This window comes from Anolis sagrei, chromosome 4 (genome assembly GCF_037176765.1).
Source record: "Anolis sagrei isolate rAnoSag1 chromosome 4, rAnoSag1.mat, whole genome shotgun sequence".
Lineage (NCBI taxonomy): Eukaryota > Metazoa > Chordata > Lepidosauria > Squamata > Dactyloidae > Anolis > Anolis sagrei.
Window position 1 is genome coordinate 109,922,181 of NC_090024.1, and position 15,428 is coordinate 109,937,608.

General features: G+C 41.5%; 1 protein-coding gene across 3 annotated transcripts in view; it reads right to left on the reverse strand.

Annotated features, from left to right (window-relative positions):
• Nucleotides 1-860: 860 nt before the first annotated feature.
• Nucleotides 861-15,428, reverse strand: part of DENND1B (DENN domain containing 1B) — a 247,935-nt gene continuing 233,367 nt past the window's right edge. For all 3 annotated transcript variants that reach the window (XM_060774564.2, XM_060774562.2, XM_060774565.2), the window contains one exon: nucleotides 861-14,247. In XM_060774564.2, coding sequence (XP_060630547.2) covers nucleotides 13,708-14,247 — 540 coding nt within the window. In that variant the 3' untranslated portion in view covers nucleotides 861-13,707. The remainder of the gene's footprint in view (nucleotides 14,248-15,428) is intronic.

Below are 15,428 nucleotides of genomic sequence, written 5' to 3' on the forward strand. Positions count from 1 at the left end.
TCTGATGGCCGAAAGCGAGGAGGAGCTGAGGAGCCTTCTAATCAAGGTGAAAGAAGAAAGTGCAAAAGCTGGGCTGCAGCTAAACATCAAAAAAACCAAGATTATGGCAACAACAATGATTGACAACTGGGAAATAGAGGGAGAAAATGTGGAGGCCGTGACAGACTTTGTATTTCTAGGTGCAAAGATTACTGCAGATGCAGACTGTGGCCAGGAAATCAGAAGACGCTTACTTCTTGGGAGGAGAGCAATGTCCAGTCTCGATAAAATCGTAAAGAGTAGAGACATCACACTGGCAACAAAGATCCGCATAGTCAAAGCAATGGTATTCCCTGTAGTCACCTACGGATGTGAGAGCTGGACCTTAGGGAAGGCTGAGCGAAGGAAGATCGATGCTTTTGAACTGTGGTGTTGGAGGAAAGTTCTGAGAGTGCCTTGGACTGTGAGAAGATCCAACCAGTCCATCCTCCAGGAAATAAAGCCCGGCTGCTCACTGGAGGGAAGGATACTAGAGACAAAGTTGAAGTACTTTGGCCACATAATGAGCAGACAGCAAAGCTTAGAGAAGACAATTATGCTGGGGAAAGTGGAAGGTAAAAGGAAGAGAGGCCGACCAAGGGCAAGATGGATGGATGGCATCCTTGAAGTGACTGGACTGACCTTGAAGGAGCTGGGGGTGGTGACTGCCGACAGGGAGCTCTGGCGTGGGCTGGTCCATGAGGTCACGAGGAGTTGGAGACAACTGAACAAATGAACAACAACAATGTTGATTCTTAGACATACGCTACTATATCGTTTTTTGTGTGAAAACAGTCCAAAACAAGCAATAAATCCCAAGAGTAAAACCCAGTACGACGACATTTCTGAGTGTGGCTATCATTTATTTTACATTACACAGTGGGGCACTTGACGGCAACGCAGAATTCAACAAATACTTTTAGACAAAAACAAAGCGAAGTAAAATGAACCCACCCAGCCCACAAAACACTCACTTGATGTAAAGTGCATACAGAGGTGCTACTGACTGTACTTCAAGATCTGGTGATAAAGCTTTAGGGCAGTAGTCTTTGGTAGACCCATCCTTAACATCAAAATGAAATGTGGGACAGATATGCATATTTTTAAACTGTTGACACGCATTAAGAATACAGTTTGCTAGTCTATCCCATATTGATTTTTTCCAGTGGCTTCCCATGAGATCCTAAGGCAGTGGTTCTCAACCTGTGGGTCCCCAGGTGTTTTGGCCTACAACTCCCAGAAATCCCAGCCAGTTGTTAGGATTTCTGGGAGTTGAAGGCCAAAACAACTGGGGACCCACAGGTTGAGAACCACTGTCCTAAGGTGAGCTTTGAACCTGTTGTGTCCATAGCTTGCACTGCACCATTAACTTTGTTCTATTAAAATAGGAGTGTGCAAAGTACAGTCCATTTTTGTGTACCCTAAAGGTGAAAATCATAAGTGTGGTATGGGGTGCCGCCCTCCAAAGTCTTTTGGGGGGCTAATGCATCTTTAACATTCCACAATTGCTTACTCGGTTTAAAAAAAGGAGAGTAAGAAAGACAGGGTCAGACCTTTCAGTAGCACAAAAGAGGGTTATGCAAAACAAACAAACAAACAAAAACAAACAAATGCAGCAACCAGGTAAAAATAGAAACTGAGAGGATGCACCTGTTGAATATTTTCTTTGCTTTGGTCTGTCTGGTTTCATTTCCCTTTTCTGCCCCATTCTGCTATAGAACTACATCTTTAAATATTGGTGATATGACCAGAGTAGCTCACCTTAGGTCAGGATGTGGTCCACCTATGGACTCCTGCCTGTTGCTGAAGACCAATGTTCTAGAACGGGGGTTCCCAATGCTTTATGTGCCAGATATTTTGGATTTGAACTCCCAGCCAGCTTCTCTAATGGCCAGGAATTCTAGGAGCTTAAGTCCTGAGCACCTGGAGGCCCAAAGGCTGGGAACTTCTGTTCTAGAAGGTAACTTTACATAATTTAAAATAGGTGTGCAGATGAAAGCCCTAAAGGTGATGGCAGTCTTTCCCCTTAAACCAATACTTCTCAACTTGTGGATCCCCAGATGTTTTGGTTTTTAACTCCCAGAAATCCTAACAGCTGGTAAACTTAAAGAGTTGGGCATGTTTAGCTTGAAGAAGAGAAGGCTGAGAGGAGACATGATAGCCATGTATAAATATGTGAGAGGAAGTCACAGGGAGTGAACTTGTTTTCTGCTGCCCTGGAGACTAGGACACGGAACAATGACTTCAAACTACAAGAAAGGAGATTCCATCTGAAGGAGATTCCAGCTGTGCCTGTACCTTGGGAAGTCTAACTTGGCCACGGTGGTCCACATTCTGGTTACATCCCGGATAGATTACTGCAACGCACTCTACGTGGGGTTGTCTTTGAAGACTGTTCGGAGACTTCAACTAGTCCAACGGGCAGCAGCCAGATTACTCACCGGAGCGCCATACAGGGAGCATACCACCCCCCTGCTGCGTCAGCTCCACTGGCTGCCGGTCCACCTCCAAGCACAATTTAATGTGCTGGTCTTGGCCTATAAAACCCTATACGGCTCCGGCCCAGCTTACTTATCCGAACGTATCTCTCTCTACGTTCCACCTCGTAATTTAAGATCTACTGGGGAGGCCCTGCTTTCGGTCCCACCGGCGTCACAAATGCGTCTGGTAGGGACGAGGGACAGGGCCTTCTCAGTGGTGGCCCCTCGCTTGTGGAATTCGCTCCCCAATGAGATTAGATCGGCGTCCTCCCTCCTCACTTTTAGGGAAAAACTAAAAGCGTGGTTTTGGAGTCAAGCTTTCAGCTAGTGAACTTAGCAGCACTTAGACACTGAACCGGACCACAGGATTATGACAATAGGAAATGGATATGTGATTTTGATTAGGCGACTATGTTAGTATATGAGTATGTGATTTTAATTAGTTATTGTTATTTTTTATGTATTTGTCATCCATGCCATGGTCACGTCTAGGCTGGACTATTGCAACGCCCTGTATGTGGGCCTTCCGATGTCTACGACCCGAAAGCTTCGTATTGTTCAGAATGCGGCAGCCAGGTTACTCACAAGCACGCCCATGAAATGCCATATAACACCAGTGCTGCAACATTTACATTGGCTTCCAACTGAGTACCGTGGCCTGTATAAGATGCTAGCTCTGACCTTTAAAACTCTTTACGGCCAGGGTCCATCGTACCTTAGGGACCGCCTCTCCTTCTCCCATCATCGGAGGTCGCAACGACCAGCCCAACGTGACTTACTCCATATACCGGGTCCTAGAGAAGTGCACTGGGAAAGGACCAGACGCAGGGCTTTTTCTATTTCTGCCCCTGCCTTGTGGAATTCCTTGCCACCCTACATGAGAGCCATGCGTGACTTATGGTCTTTTACTCTCGCACTTAAGACCTGGCTTTTTACTAGAGCATTCGATCTCTGTGGATTTTTAATTTTTTGTATGTATTTTATCTTTTGTAATTTAGCTGTAAATCGCCTGGAGCATTCTCAGATGGAGGGCGATTAATAAGTTATTAAATGATGATGATGATGATGATGTTGTATTGATATTATGGCATTGGATTGTTGCCCATGTAAGCCGCCCTGAGTCCCTCCTAGGGGGTGAGAAGGGCGGGGTAGAAGCGATGTAAATAAATAAATAAATAAACATTCGGAAGAACTTCCTGACTGTGAGAGCCGTTCAGCAGAGGAACTCTCTGCCCCGGAGTGTGGTAGAGGCTCCTTCTTTGGAAGCTTTTAAACAGAGGCTGGATGGCCATCTGTTCGGGGTGCTTTGAATGCAATTTTCCTGCTTCTTGGCAGGGGGTTGGACTGGATGGTCCATGAGGTCTCTTCCAACTCTATGATTCTATAAACTGGCTGGGATATCTGGGAGATGTAGTTCAAAACACCTGGGGATTTACAGGTTGAGAATCACTGCCTTAAACAAAAACATTCATAAGCTTTTTAAAATTTATATCAGTTTTGATTCACTTAGAGTTCTGCATCATTATCAAGAAATATAATCCAATAAAACCACCCAAATGTCACTGAATGTCCTACAACATTTGTATCATCATTCCAAAAAGTTGTCCAAAACTTGAGTAAAAGGCAGCTATCAAAATATTTAGATATAAGGCCAGATAATAGCACAGTTTGTTCTATTCAGTACAGACACCCTTCATTATGTTCTTCTTCAGAAAAAAACCAAAACAAAACATGTTACGTAGTTCAAAAAGACCAGATTTTTCACAGTGCCAGTGAAACAGCTTCACAGGTAAAATGGGTACATAACCAACACTGTTTCCACAATGTTTGCTTAGAAGTTGCATCCAGAATTAGATTAATTACACAGTGCTTCAGTTATCTCATTCAAGTATGTTAATATAAAGTAACTCTTGAGAGATGCTGGGCCGTGAGAAGAAAATATACAGCAAAATACATGGACATAACAATTAACATAATTTACAACCAATTTCAAGGAAACTGGCAATGTGTATTGATCTAAGGAAGCATTTATAATAATTAGGGATGCCACATGCTGGATTATAAAATTATATGTATCCACCATACGCTGCCACCAATCATCAATTGTACAGAAGAAGAGTATTTGCTTGCTTGAGAGAAAGAACAGAGACAAAACAAGCATGAGACGTTCCAAGAGAATGAAACAGAAATTCCATCCAACTGTGTACTTAAAAAGTACTGTCTGGAATACAGACATCCTTAGCTGTGAGTTTTTTGTTCTCTATGAAGTAATTGGCAAAGCTTGTGTTTATTATTATGGCACAGGAATGTGGCATCCCTAGTCATTTCCAGTCAACAGTAATACCATTTGTCTACTGACAACATACAGTACTTTTATCCACGAGACAACCGTAATTAAATGCTACATGCGACTCAACACAATCTTGAAACAAAACAAAACAAGACAAAAACAATCTTGAAGACCCACTGAGAAAGCAGGAGTTCATACTCGTCAAAACCAAGCAAGCAAAATATTGCACAAAAATCCAATACCTTCTGTTGAAATCTTGTACTTTCCCTCATATCCTAGTGACTCCCTTATTCCGATATTGGAGATGAAAGGAAAAGGTGAGGGAATTTGTGAATAATCAACAGGGAAGTTTCTGTTTCTTTCTTTAACAGCCACTGTCACCTGACACATCCACATTAATACTACTTCTAGATTCCAAATGAGAAGAATAAGAGTGCGGTGCTCAAATAATGTTATCCATAGCTTAGAAAAGCAAGTAGAATATGAATTATCTGACTACCTCCAATAAAATATCATGAAAGAACATTTTCTGGGTGCAGAGAGATTCCTATAACTTGAAACATGGGATGGGGGGGAAAGAGATGATGCCCTGATGATACTTGAATCATAGAATCAAAGAGTTGGAAGAGACCTCATGGGCCATCCAGTCCAACCCCCTGCGAAGAAGCAGGAATATTGCATTCAAATCACCTCTGACAGATGGCCATCCAGCCTCTGTTTAAAAGCTTCCAAAGAAGGAGCCTCCACCACACTCCGGGGCAGAGAGTTCCAAGAGGAATCTCTCACATCATAAAACAAGGTGACAGAGTCACTACTCCAAGTATAATCAAAGTCCCTGATGATGGAATGGAGGAGAGAAATCTGACTGAAGGAGGAAGAAAGGATGCAGGTAGCACCAGCAGGTTGGTGGGGACGAAGGAGAGGGCCTTCTCTGTGGTGGCCCCCCGACTCTGGAACTCACTTCCTAAGGATATCAGGCAAGCCCCCACATTGGCAGTCTTTAGGAGGAGTCTGAAAACATGGCTGTTCCAGTGTGCCTTCCCTGAATAAGGAAATAATCCCCAGCAAAATGTCCTCAGAAGCACTTTAACTACTCGTTGGGTTGCTCTCCCTTCATTTCTTTAAAACCCTCCTATCAGATACATCCTACCTCTGTTCATGCCTAGCATTTATTTTTAAAATTTTAATCTATTACATTTGGCCCGGCCATAGGTTTTTTAAATCCTTGTGTGTTACTGTTTATATGTGAGCTATATTAATAATAATAATAATAATAATAATAATAATAATATCCTAATTGTATTGTTTTTGCTTATTGTTTTCTTTTTTTTTGGTTTTATTGATGTGTTGTCGGGCTTGGCCTCATGTAAGCCGCTCCGAGTCCCCTTGGGGAGATGGTGGCATGGTATAAATAAAGTTGTTGTTGTTGTTATTATTATTATTATTATTATTATTAGTTCATATGAATGGGAGCAACGCAGCATCCTACCTGTATCCTAGCAGCACCGGGATTGTGGCATAGCTGGCTGAGTGTCAGCTGCATTAAAGATCACTCTGACCAAAAGGTCATGAGTTCGAAGCGAGCCCGGGTTGGAGTGGGTTTCAAACCAATTGTGTGTAGCCTGTTGTCGACCTTTGCAACCCGAAAGACAGTTGCATCTGTCAAGTAGGAAAATTAGGTACCACATTAAAGTGTGGGGAGGCTAAATTAACTAATTTATGAGGCCATAAAGAAGACTCCAGCAAAGCATTCCAGCAGGGAAGCATGCGGGGAATGCGGAAGTACTTCATCAGCGTCGCAGATGGACGATGAAAGTGACAGCTCCTCTGGCAGCCAGAAAAAGTTAAATAGCCTCTGTGTATGTCTGTATATGTTTGTATGTCAAAAATTGGCATTGAATATTTGCCATATATGTGTACACTGTAATCCACCCTGAGTCCCCAGCGGGGTGAGAAGGGCGGAATATAAAAGCTGTAAATAAATAATAAATATCTGGGTCCAAATAGTCTTACAGGCCATAAGGTCACACAAATGTAGTGTCCTGGTCTCCTTGAAGGAAAAGCAGTGGACACTGATAGCACAAGAGCTATCAAAATCACCCAGAGGTAATGAAATGAATTTGAAAGGGTAGAAGTCAAAACATCTGGTTTATGTGAGATTTCATAATTTGATCACTGATCAGGTTCAAGAGCACCCTCTTTTCCTCCTTATATTACAATCTACCAATGGAAGTCCATTGTAGTGGGGGCACAAAATACAGTTTAGCTCAGGCATTCTCAAACTTCATCCTTCCAGTTGTTTGGGCTTCCAACTCCCAGAAGCCCTAGCCAGCTTGTTCAATGCTCAGGAATTCTGGGAGTTGGAGACCCAACAGCTGAGGGACAAAGTCTGCAGGTGCCTGGTTTAGCTCTACTTGTAAAGGAGATTTTCAAAGTGCTGGACACTGGCTGGGCGCCTTGGACAGCTCCTTTAAAGCCACCCAAAAGGAGGAATGGATCCACTAACCCAGTGGTTCTCAACCTGTGGGTCCCCAGATGTTTTGCCCTTCAACTCCCAGAAATCCTAACAGCTGGTAAACTGGCTGGGATTTCTGGGAGTTGTAGGACAAAGCACCTGGAGACCGACAGGTTGAGAACCACTGCAGTAGCCCATTGATATGGAGGCCACAAGCCACCACTGTTCTTACTGAAAAAATAGAAGTGGCAGTGTTAATAATATTAAGGAGAAATACTTCTGAGTGATATCCTATTGTAACTGAATGTTTGAATTTGATAGGTAAGCAAGAGCTTGTTTTCTCTCTGCTGAATTACACTCACTAATTGCTGATTATAGAGCTAATCTACTTGACAACAATAGCTAGTTACTATTTTCTTTGTTCCTTCCACAATGCACACTAAAAACTTACTGTTAAGCCTAAATGTACAACTAACATTTATTGCCTGATCCAATCTATCTAATTTTGGCACCATCTGCTAGTTAGTTCTCCTGTGAAAACTCAATTGGCGGGGGGGGGGGGGGCAACCTTAACAAGGCTGGTGAGGGAGAATCGCCGAGTGGAGTGTCCCCTCCATCTAGTCTAACAGTGGAAATTAAGATTTTCCATGGTGTTCATCAGTGCAGGCTGTGCATTCAATCAATTGGAAAACTACTGTTGACATATATAGGAACAGAGTTAGCCAGGACTGACAGCTTTTGATAACTCAATCCTTAGCAATCAAGAAAGCAGCAATAATGCTTTTTGAAATGCTACGGAACACTAAAAGTTTCAGTTAAAAACACACACTTATTCCACTCTTTCCAATGGCACAATATTCACAAAAGTTGGGTCATGTTTCAGAAATGCCGTTTCTTTGCATAACATTTACAATGTGTGCCCAACATGCTATCTAACTCTCTTTCCATGCATAGATGTACATGGAAACACATAAGACCTTCTGCTAATCGGAACTTTCTGTTCAGAAATCTGGCAAGGTCTTCTTGGCAGAAGTAAGTACACATGGGTCCTATTCAACAGGTGGGAAAGGAGATGGCAGAGAAGTTAATATTCCCTAGCAGCATAAAAACACTCTGATCTTAAGTGTTATTTCTGCAAAATGGCTTTCTCTATTCTTGGGGCATAGTAAATGTCAAGGAAAGTCCTTGGTGGATCAATCACCTTTCATGCCTGAGATGCAATCACAACATTTCAAGCAATGAAAAAGTGATATATGATTTCATTACTAGCTGAGGGAAAACATTATGACCCCTCCAATGTATAGAAACAGCTAATCTTCTAAAGGTACATGCAAAAACAAAAAAATACCAAACCTTAGTCCAAAGCCCTGTGTGATTGGATTGTTAATACTGTATATACTCGTGTATAAGTCTAGAAATTTTTGACTAAAACTGGGTTAACTTAACCATGGGTCAACATGGGTATTGTATCTTAATTCTTATAGAGAGCTAGACGTCCCCTGCCACATGTTGATGAGAGTTCTGTGTGGGAGGTTTGGCCCAATTCTATCGTTGATGGGGTTCAGAATGCTCTGTGCTGGTAGGTGAACTATAAATCCCAGCAACTATAACTCCCAAATGTCAATATTCTATTTTCCCCAAACTCCACCAGTGTTCACATTTGGGCATATTGAGTATTCGTGTAGAGTTTGGTCCAGATCCATCATTGTTTGAGTCCACAGTGATCTCTGGATGTAGGTGAACTACAACTCCAAAACCAAAGGACACTGCCCACCAAACCCAGTATTTTCTGTTGGTCATGGGAGAACTGTGTGCCAAGTTTGGTTCAATTCCATCATTGGTGGGTATTCAGAATGCTCTTTGATTTGAGGTGAACTATAAATCCCAGCAACTACAACTCCCAAATGACAAAATCAATTTTTTAAGTGAAGGACATACATTGGGTTCCCAGAAATCGGGGACCCACCGGGATTGTGGCGCAGCTGGTTGAGTGTCAGCTGCATTAAGATCACTCTGACCAAAAGGTCATGAGTTCGAAGCCAGCCCGGGTTGGAGTGGGTTTCCAACCAATTGTGTAGTCTGTTGTTGACCTTTGCAACCCGAAAGACAGTTGCATCTGTCAAGTAGGAAAATTAGGTACCACCTTAAAGTGTGGGGAGGCTAAATTAACTAATTTATGAGGCCATAAAAAAGACTCCAGCAAAGCATTCCAGCGGGGAATGCGGAAGTACTTCATCAGCGTCGCAGATGGACGATGAAAGCGACAGCTCCCCTGGCAGCCAGAAAAAGTTAAATAGCCTCTGTGTATGTCTGTATATTTTTGTATGTCAAAATTTGGCATTGAATGTTTGCCATGGATGTGTACACTATAATCCGCCCTGAGTCCCCTGCGGGGTGAGAAGGGTGGGATATAACAGCTGTAAATAAATAAATAAATAAATAAATCCTAACAGCTGGTAAACTGGCTGAGATTTCTGGGAGTTGTAGGCCAAAAATATCTGGGGACCCAGGTTGAGAACCACTGATATAGATTGAGATGCGTGGCAAAAGGCAAGAGCTTAGCCTATGCTGGGAGAACCTAAGGGAAGCACCAGTATCCTCTACTCTCTCTGCTACAGCACTGCTTCTGGTCCCTTTGGCAGTGCTACCATTTACCATTTCCATAGAATGGCCCTTGACTTAGGCACAGATCATTTCAAAATCCAGAATGTTGGCCCTCAACTGATACAAGAGGCTAACTTATCCATGAGTATATACAGTGGTTCTGAATGGTTTCAAACAGTTTGACTAGTAATTTAAACCTCAATGAATTAATCCAAGTTTTTTTTAAGAAGAAAGGAATCTGATGAACCAAAACATTTCTAATTTACCGAGTTTCCTGAGATTTCTTTTTAACCTGAACTCTGGGATCGCCAAACTGAAATGATTTTAGAAGGTTCGAACAATATGATAGTGACAGTAAAAACCAATGATGAATTGTGATTTGAACAACAGCAGTCATTAAAAATGCTATTGATATGGCCTATGGGGAGTTTTTACTATAAAACGTAAAGAACAGAGTAGTTGCTGGTTAAAGGTTTGAGAAATTGCTACTCTGGTCCTTATAGCAAAGTCCTTTTTATCAAGAAGAAAGAGAGCTGGCAATTAAAACAGGGCAAACATATAAGGCACAACTATTTACCTCCCCCAAAATAATGATTTGCTTGATCAGTGGCAAGACTACATGGCTTGCAGCTGCAAATTGACAAGTTCAAATTGACACACAGTGCATTTCAAAGACTCATCATCAAGATTCAACATTACTGTTAATCCTGTAAGAATTACCTTAAAATGAGATTTGACATTAGCGTGACAATCTTAAGCATGTTCATTAACAATGTGAGCTATGGAAAAGCTGGACATCTCTTAGTTTTTTTTCTTCATCCCACTTTTCATACTCTTCTTTGGTGTGATCAAAAACTATCCATAATGGATTTCATTGCTCTAATTTATTAAAAGAAATCCTTTATGGTTGCAATACAACATATCAACGTGCATAGAGTTTTTGTCATAGGTTAGAATGGGAAATCCCTGGATGCATAGGGCTTTGAAACTTGCTTCTTGCCTGCACTTGTACACAGAAATATGAATATGGATTTCCTGAGCCGTATTAACCAAAGAGATCTAGATACAGGAACATTATTTGAACAAAAAACAGCCCCAGACGTAACCTAGGACTATGCTTTATAATCTACATTGGAAGCCAATAAAACAGGATACAATCTTTTTTGAGGGTAAAGGGACCTGACTCGTTTCACAGGTTCCCATGGCATGGTGGGTGGGTTTCAGAGTCAACCTGATCTCCCAGAGGCAGTGTATTTTCTTAAAGCACACTGAGATCCAGGGATTTTTCGGTTAGTTTTGCACTATGTGTGCCTTCAAATCAACTGACAACTTATGGCGACCCCTTGTCTAAGACAAATATAGGACAAGGTATATTCAGGGGTGATTTTGCTTGTTGCTTCCTCTGTGATACAGTCTATGCTTGGCGGTCTCTGCTGACCATGTTTAAGCTTTCAAGATCAGATGAGATCTGGTACCTTTAGGTCATGTTGGTTCTGCTAGAGCAGGGGTCCTCAAACTAAGGCCCGGGGGTCGAATATGGCCCTCCAAGGTCATTTACCCAGCCCTCGCTCAGGGTCAACCTAAGTGTGAAATGGCTTGAAAGCACACAACAACAACCCTAACTCATGAGCCAAAAGCAGGCCCACACTTCCCATTGAATTACTAATAAGTTTATAATTGTTTAAATTGTTAATCATTTTAATAATTATATTGTTTTTAAGTGTTTTCTTGCACTGCAAATAAGATATGTGCAGTGTGTACAGGAATTCTTTCATGTTTTTTTTCAAATTATAATCCGGCCCTCCAACAGTTTGAGGGACTGTGACCTGGCCCTCTATTTAAAAAGTTTGAGGACCCCTGTGCTAGAGGAACCCTGGCTGACGCTCAAGCTTTGGACTTCTTTGTACTCTCCTTGCACTCTTCCCCAGCTGCTTGGCTTATTGACTAGTGGTGGAGGAAAGGATTGAGTCTATGGTCCCAATGGCTGGCCCTGGCTCATTCCTGTGGCAAAGGATTTACTCACACTTCTGTCTCATTCACCCAGCCAGGCAACACATGGAATCAGGTCCATGCTTAGCATGGACTGTCATGGCTTTTTATATTTTAACAAATACTTTTCTTTGTCGGCCATATCCATATAGCACCCAACAAACTGCTGGTTCTTCTACTATGATTTCATACAATGGAAAGGCAAACCTAGAAAAGATCTCTGTGTGGGAACAGAGAAGCACCAAGAAAGAAAGACACAATATCTGAACAAACAGTGAAACAGAGTACTGCTACAGGCTTGAAGTGCTATTGAAGCATCTAATAATATGTGGCAAAATATGCGAAAAGACTGCCCACATTTGATTCACTGACAAATTTCATGGGAAATTTGAACATGTATGCATCAAAGGTTTCCTGTTAAGACAGACTTTTCGGAAGAGAATTTTCCAAAGTGGTCATTCACGAGTATGGTGCAACTAGTAATAGGACAGTTGTGAGTCAGTGGGCAGGAAGGGGCAACATTAAATATATCTGTTTAAATGCACAGATTAAGCCCTTAGGTTTTTTTGTTTTGTATTCTTTTGCTTATGACTAGCAAGAACTTTTTAGTTTTCCGACTGAGAGATCAGTGTATCAGTAGGAAATGTCATTCTGTTTTTCAAAACAAAGCTTTAGCATTTGGCCAAGTGGCACACCTAATAATGATTGAATTATTCAACACCAAAGTTAGTATGAAAGGTTAATAGGGATGAAACTTAGTAGATTGGTTTTAATACAGAAATATGTAAGCAATGGATATTCTATTCCTGTAAAAAAACTATCTATTCTACTTAAACTACTCACTTTTGGGAAAACTGATGATGCAAAATGTTGACAGTTGTAAACTTTATATTGTATGTCACCATGTTAAAAAGGTTGAAATACACAGTAACAGTTTTCAGGTCTGGAAGACGGAGCCAGATTATAGCTCTGAAAGAAAAGGTTAAACCACAAATTTCAGGGCAAATTCAGACAACCAATTACTAATCTGACAATGGGATGACAACCTGATTACAAGAGTTTTCCTTATTGCTGGCTACATGAAAACAGTTATTACCAAGGAATACAGCGCATGGCAGAGGCTCGCCTCTGACCAGGTTCATTACATAAACGGTGGTCACATGAATGACCACCAATAGTCAGACGAGTTCCTGTGGCTTGGAAACAAATGGCATTTTCCTACGTTCAAGCATTTCGCTGGTGTGAAATAATGGCATTACTTTCTCACATACCTGCAATCCACCTTCTAGGATACTTAAGTCTGTTCCTATCACTTTAAGGCATTCATATCATGGATTCACACAGCATTTACGAGTTCCAGAAAAACAACACAGCAATGCTTTTGTCTGAAGATATGGTTCCTTAGGCAGAGGGAGAAGGGAAACAGTAAAAATTATCAAGTGCCACATACCAGCTGTGGCTTAAACATTTAGTACCTTGATTCTTGAATGCATTCATCAAACATTATATCAAAGCAGAGTATTGTCTCCATGGACTGGTTGTGCCTAGCCAGATATTCAAACAGGTCTGGAGAACCAGGGATTGAACCTGAAATTTCCTGAATGTATTTTGAGGGTTGAGTTACAGCCCTGTTTGCAATCTGGCCCCATGTTATGGGCCTGAATGTAACAAAGACATATGAGATGCGATACTTTCAATAAAGGGAGAAAATGCATATATGAAACAAGCCACAATGAAAGAGTAATAAAACCAAAGATTTGTCATTTCCTTTTGTGATCTTTTGGTTGACGTTGCGATATGGAATCCTGAGTCATCGTCCTTCAGCTTTCAACGGAAGTGCAATTTCTCCCCTACAAACAAATAAAAAACCCTTATGTTTTATTTCCACTGTTACTGGAGAACCGGTCCCCTGAAATGTTTAAACCGTGGTTGAAAGGAGTCATTTTACATAACGACACCACTTCGTGAAGGAGCCCACCCTCTTCCAGGATTTCATTTTCTGTTCTTGGTTCTCTTTCCCATGGAACTAGAGTAGATGGATTTGGGCTCATGTTCGAGGAAGCCCCATCTGCTGAGGTATTGCTTAGTGTTTCGTTCCACGTAGTCTTCCTTCCTTGAAACGCTCCTAAAGAACACAGCTCCACAGTTTCCTGAGATGAGGCTGGAAATTCGGTATGAGTGTTAGGGCTGTCCCCGCTGTCAACGACAGAAAATCTGGTGGGACTTCCTTTACATAGGACCGAGAGAGATTCTCTGTGGCTACTAGAAGAAACACATTTTCTTGGTGACGGAAGAAGCTGCTTTGCACTGAAGATGCCATCTTCTTGCCCAAGATTCCAGTTTGCTGTGTCTGAAGTCCGACTGCTGCAAAGCAGAGCTATATTGCTCTCACTTGGTGTGTTAGATTTATTCTGAAATGAAGAAAGAATGTTTAACCCACACAGTTTCTTTGCACTGAAACCTCAGAAACAAACATTTTTATTGGGTTGTTGTAGGTTTTTTCGGGCTGTATGGCCATGATCTAGAGGCATTCTCTCCTGATGTTTCGCCTAGACCATGGTCATACAGCCCGAAAAAACCTACAACAACCCAGTGATTCTGGCCATGAAAGCCTTCAACAATACATTAAACATTTTATTGTAGAATTATGCAGGATATACATATTGACTGAGCAAAAAAAGGACAATTTGGTGCACTGACTATCTGTTATTAATCCTCCTAGCTGTGAGATAAATAATGGGACAGCAATCCCTGGGCCACATTCTCTTAAGAAGATTCAAACTTTGATTAATCTTTCCCCATCCCAGATTGAATCTAAAAAAGAAGAGAGGTTACATCAGTGTTTCTCAATGGATTTTACAGTCAAAACATGCTTTGTATTACATTCAGGAGCACATGTTACTCTTACACACAGTGCTTTGGCTTTCCAGAAGCCTTTCATTAATGTATTTATCATGTCACACAACCTCAGTGCTCTTCAAGCTAACAGATGTGGCAAACCGGAAATTTATTTCCAATGTGCCACCAACTACTACCCTATTAGTGACACAGTGTGGGTCAAAAATAATGCCTCAATCACGCTAACTTTTATTTCTTTCCCAGCTACTGGACTATCTCTGCATGCTATGATAGAGGTAACCTTTCTCTACTGATACTGTCTTTTCCTTTTCCAATTGAGTAATTAGAACCATGAATCATAAGCTAAAAGAAAGAGTCGCCATTGAATTTCTGCACCTATGGAAATCCATCATCGCTTGAAGAATGTTTATGATTTGGCCACTTCTGACTATGACCTCTGAAAGACAATGTATGTGGTTCAATGACTTGAATGAGGTTCAAACAGCTTTAAAAATCATGAGTCAGGAAGCAAAACCCTGAATTTTTCCAAAATGGTTTTGATGCCTGTGTTAAATGATGGCGCAAGTGTGTCCAAATTGATGGTGACTATGTTGTATGGTAGTTTTGTGTAGAGGCCAGTTCAGGCTATGATCTGGAGCAACTTTTGCTGTTATAGGATCATTCGTAACATTTTTTATGACACAGGAGGCAAAACCTTTTGACCCACCCACATATTAATTTTGTTTCCTGGAAA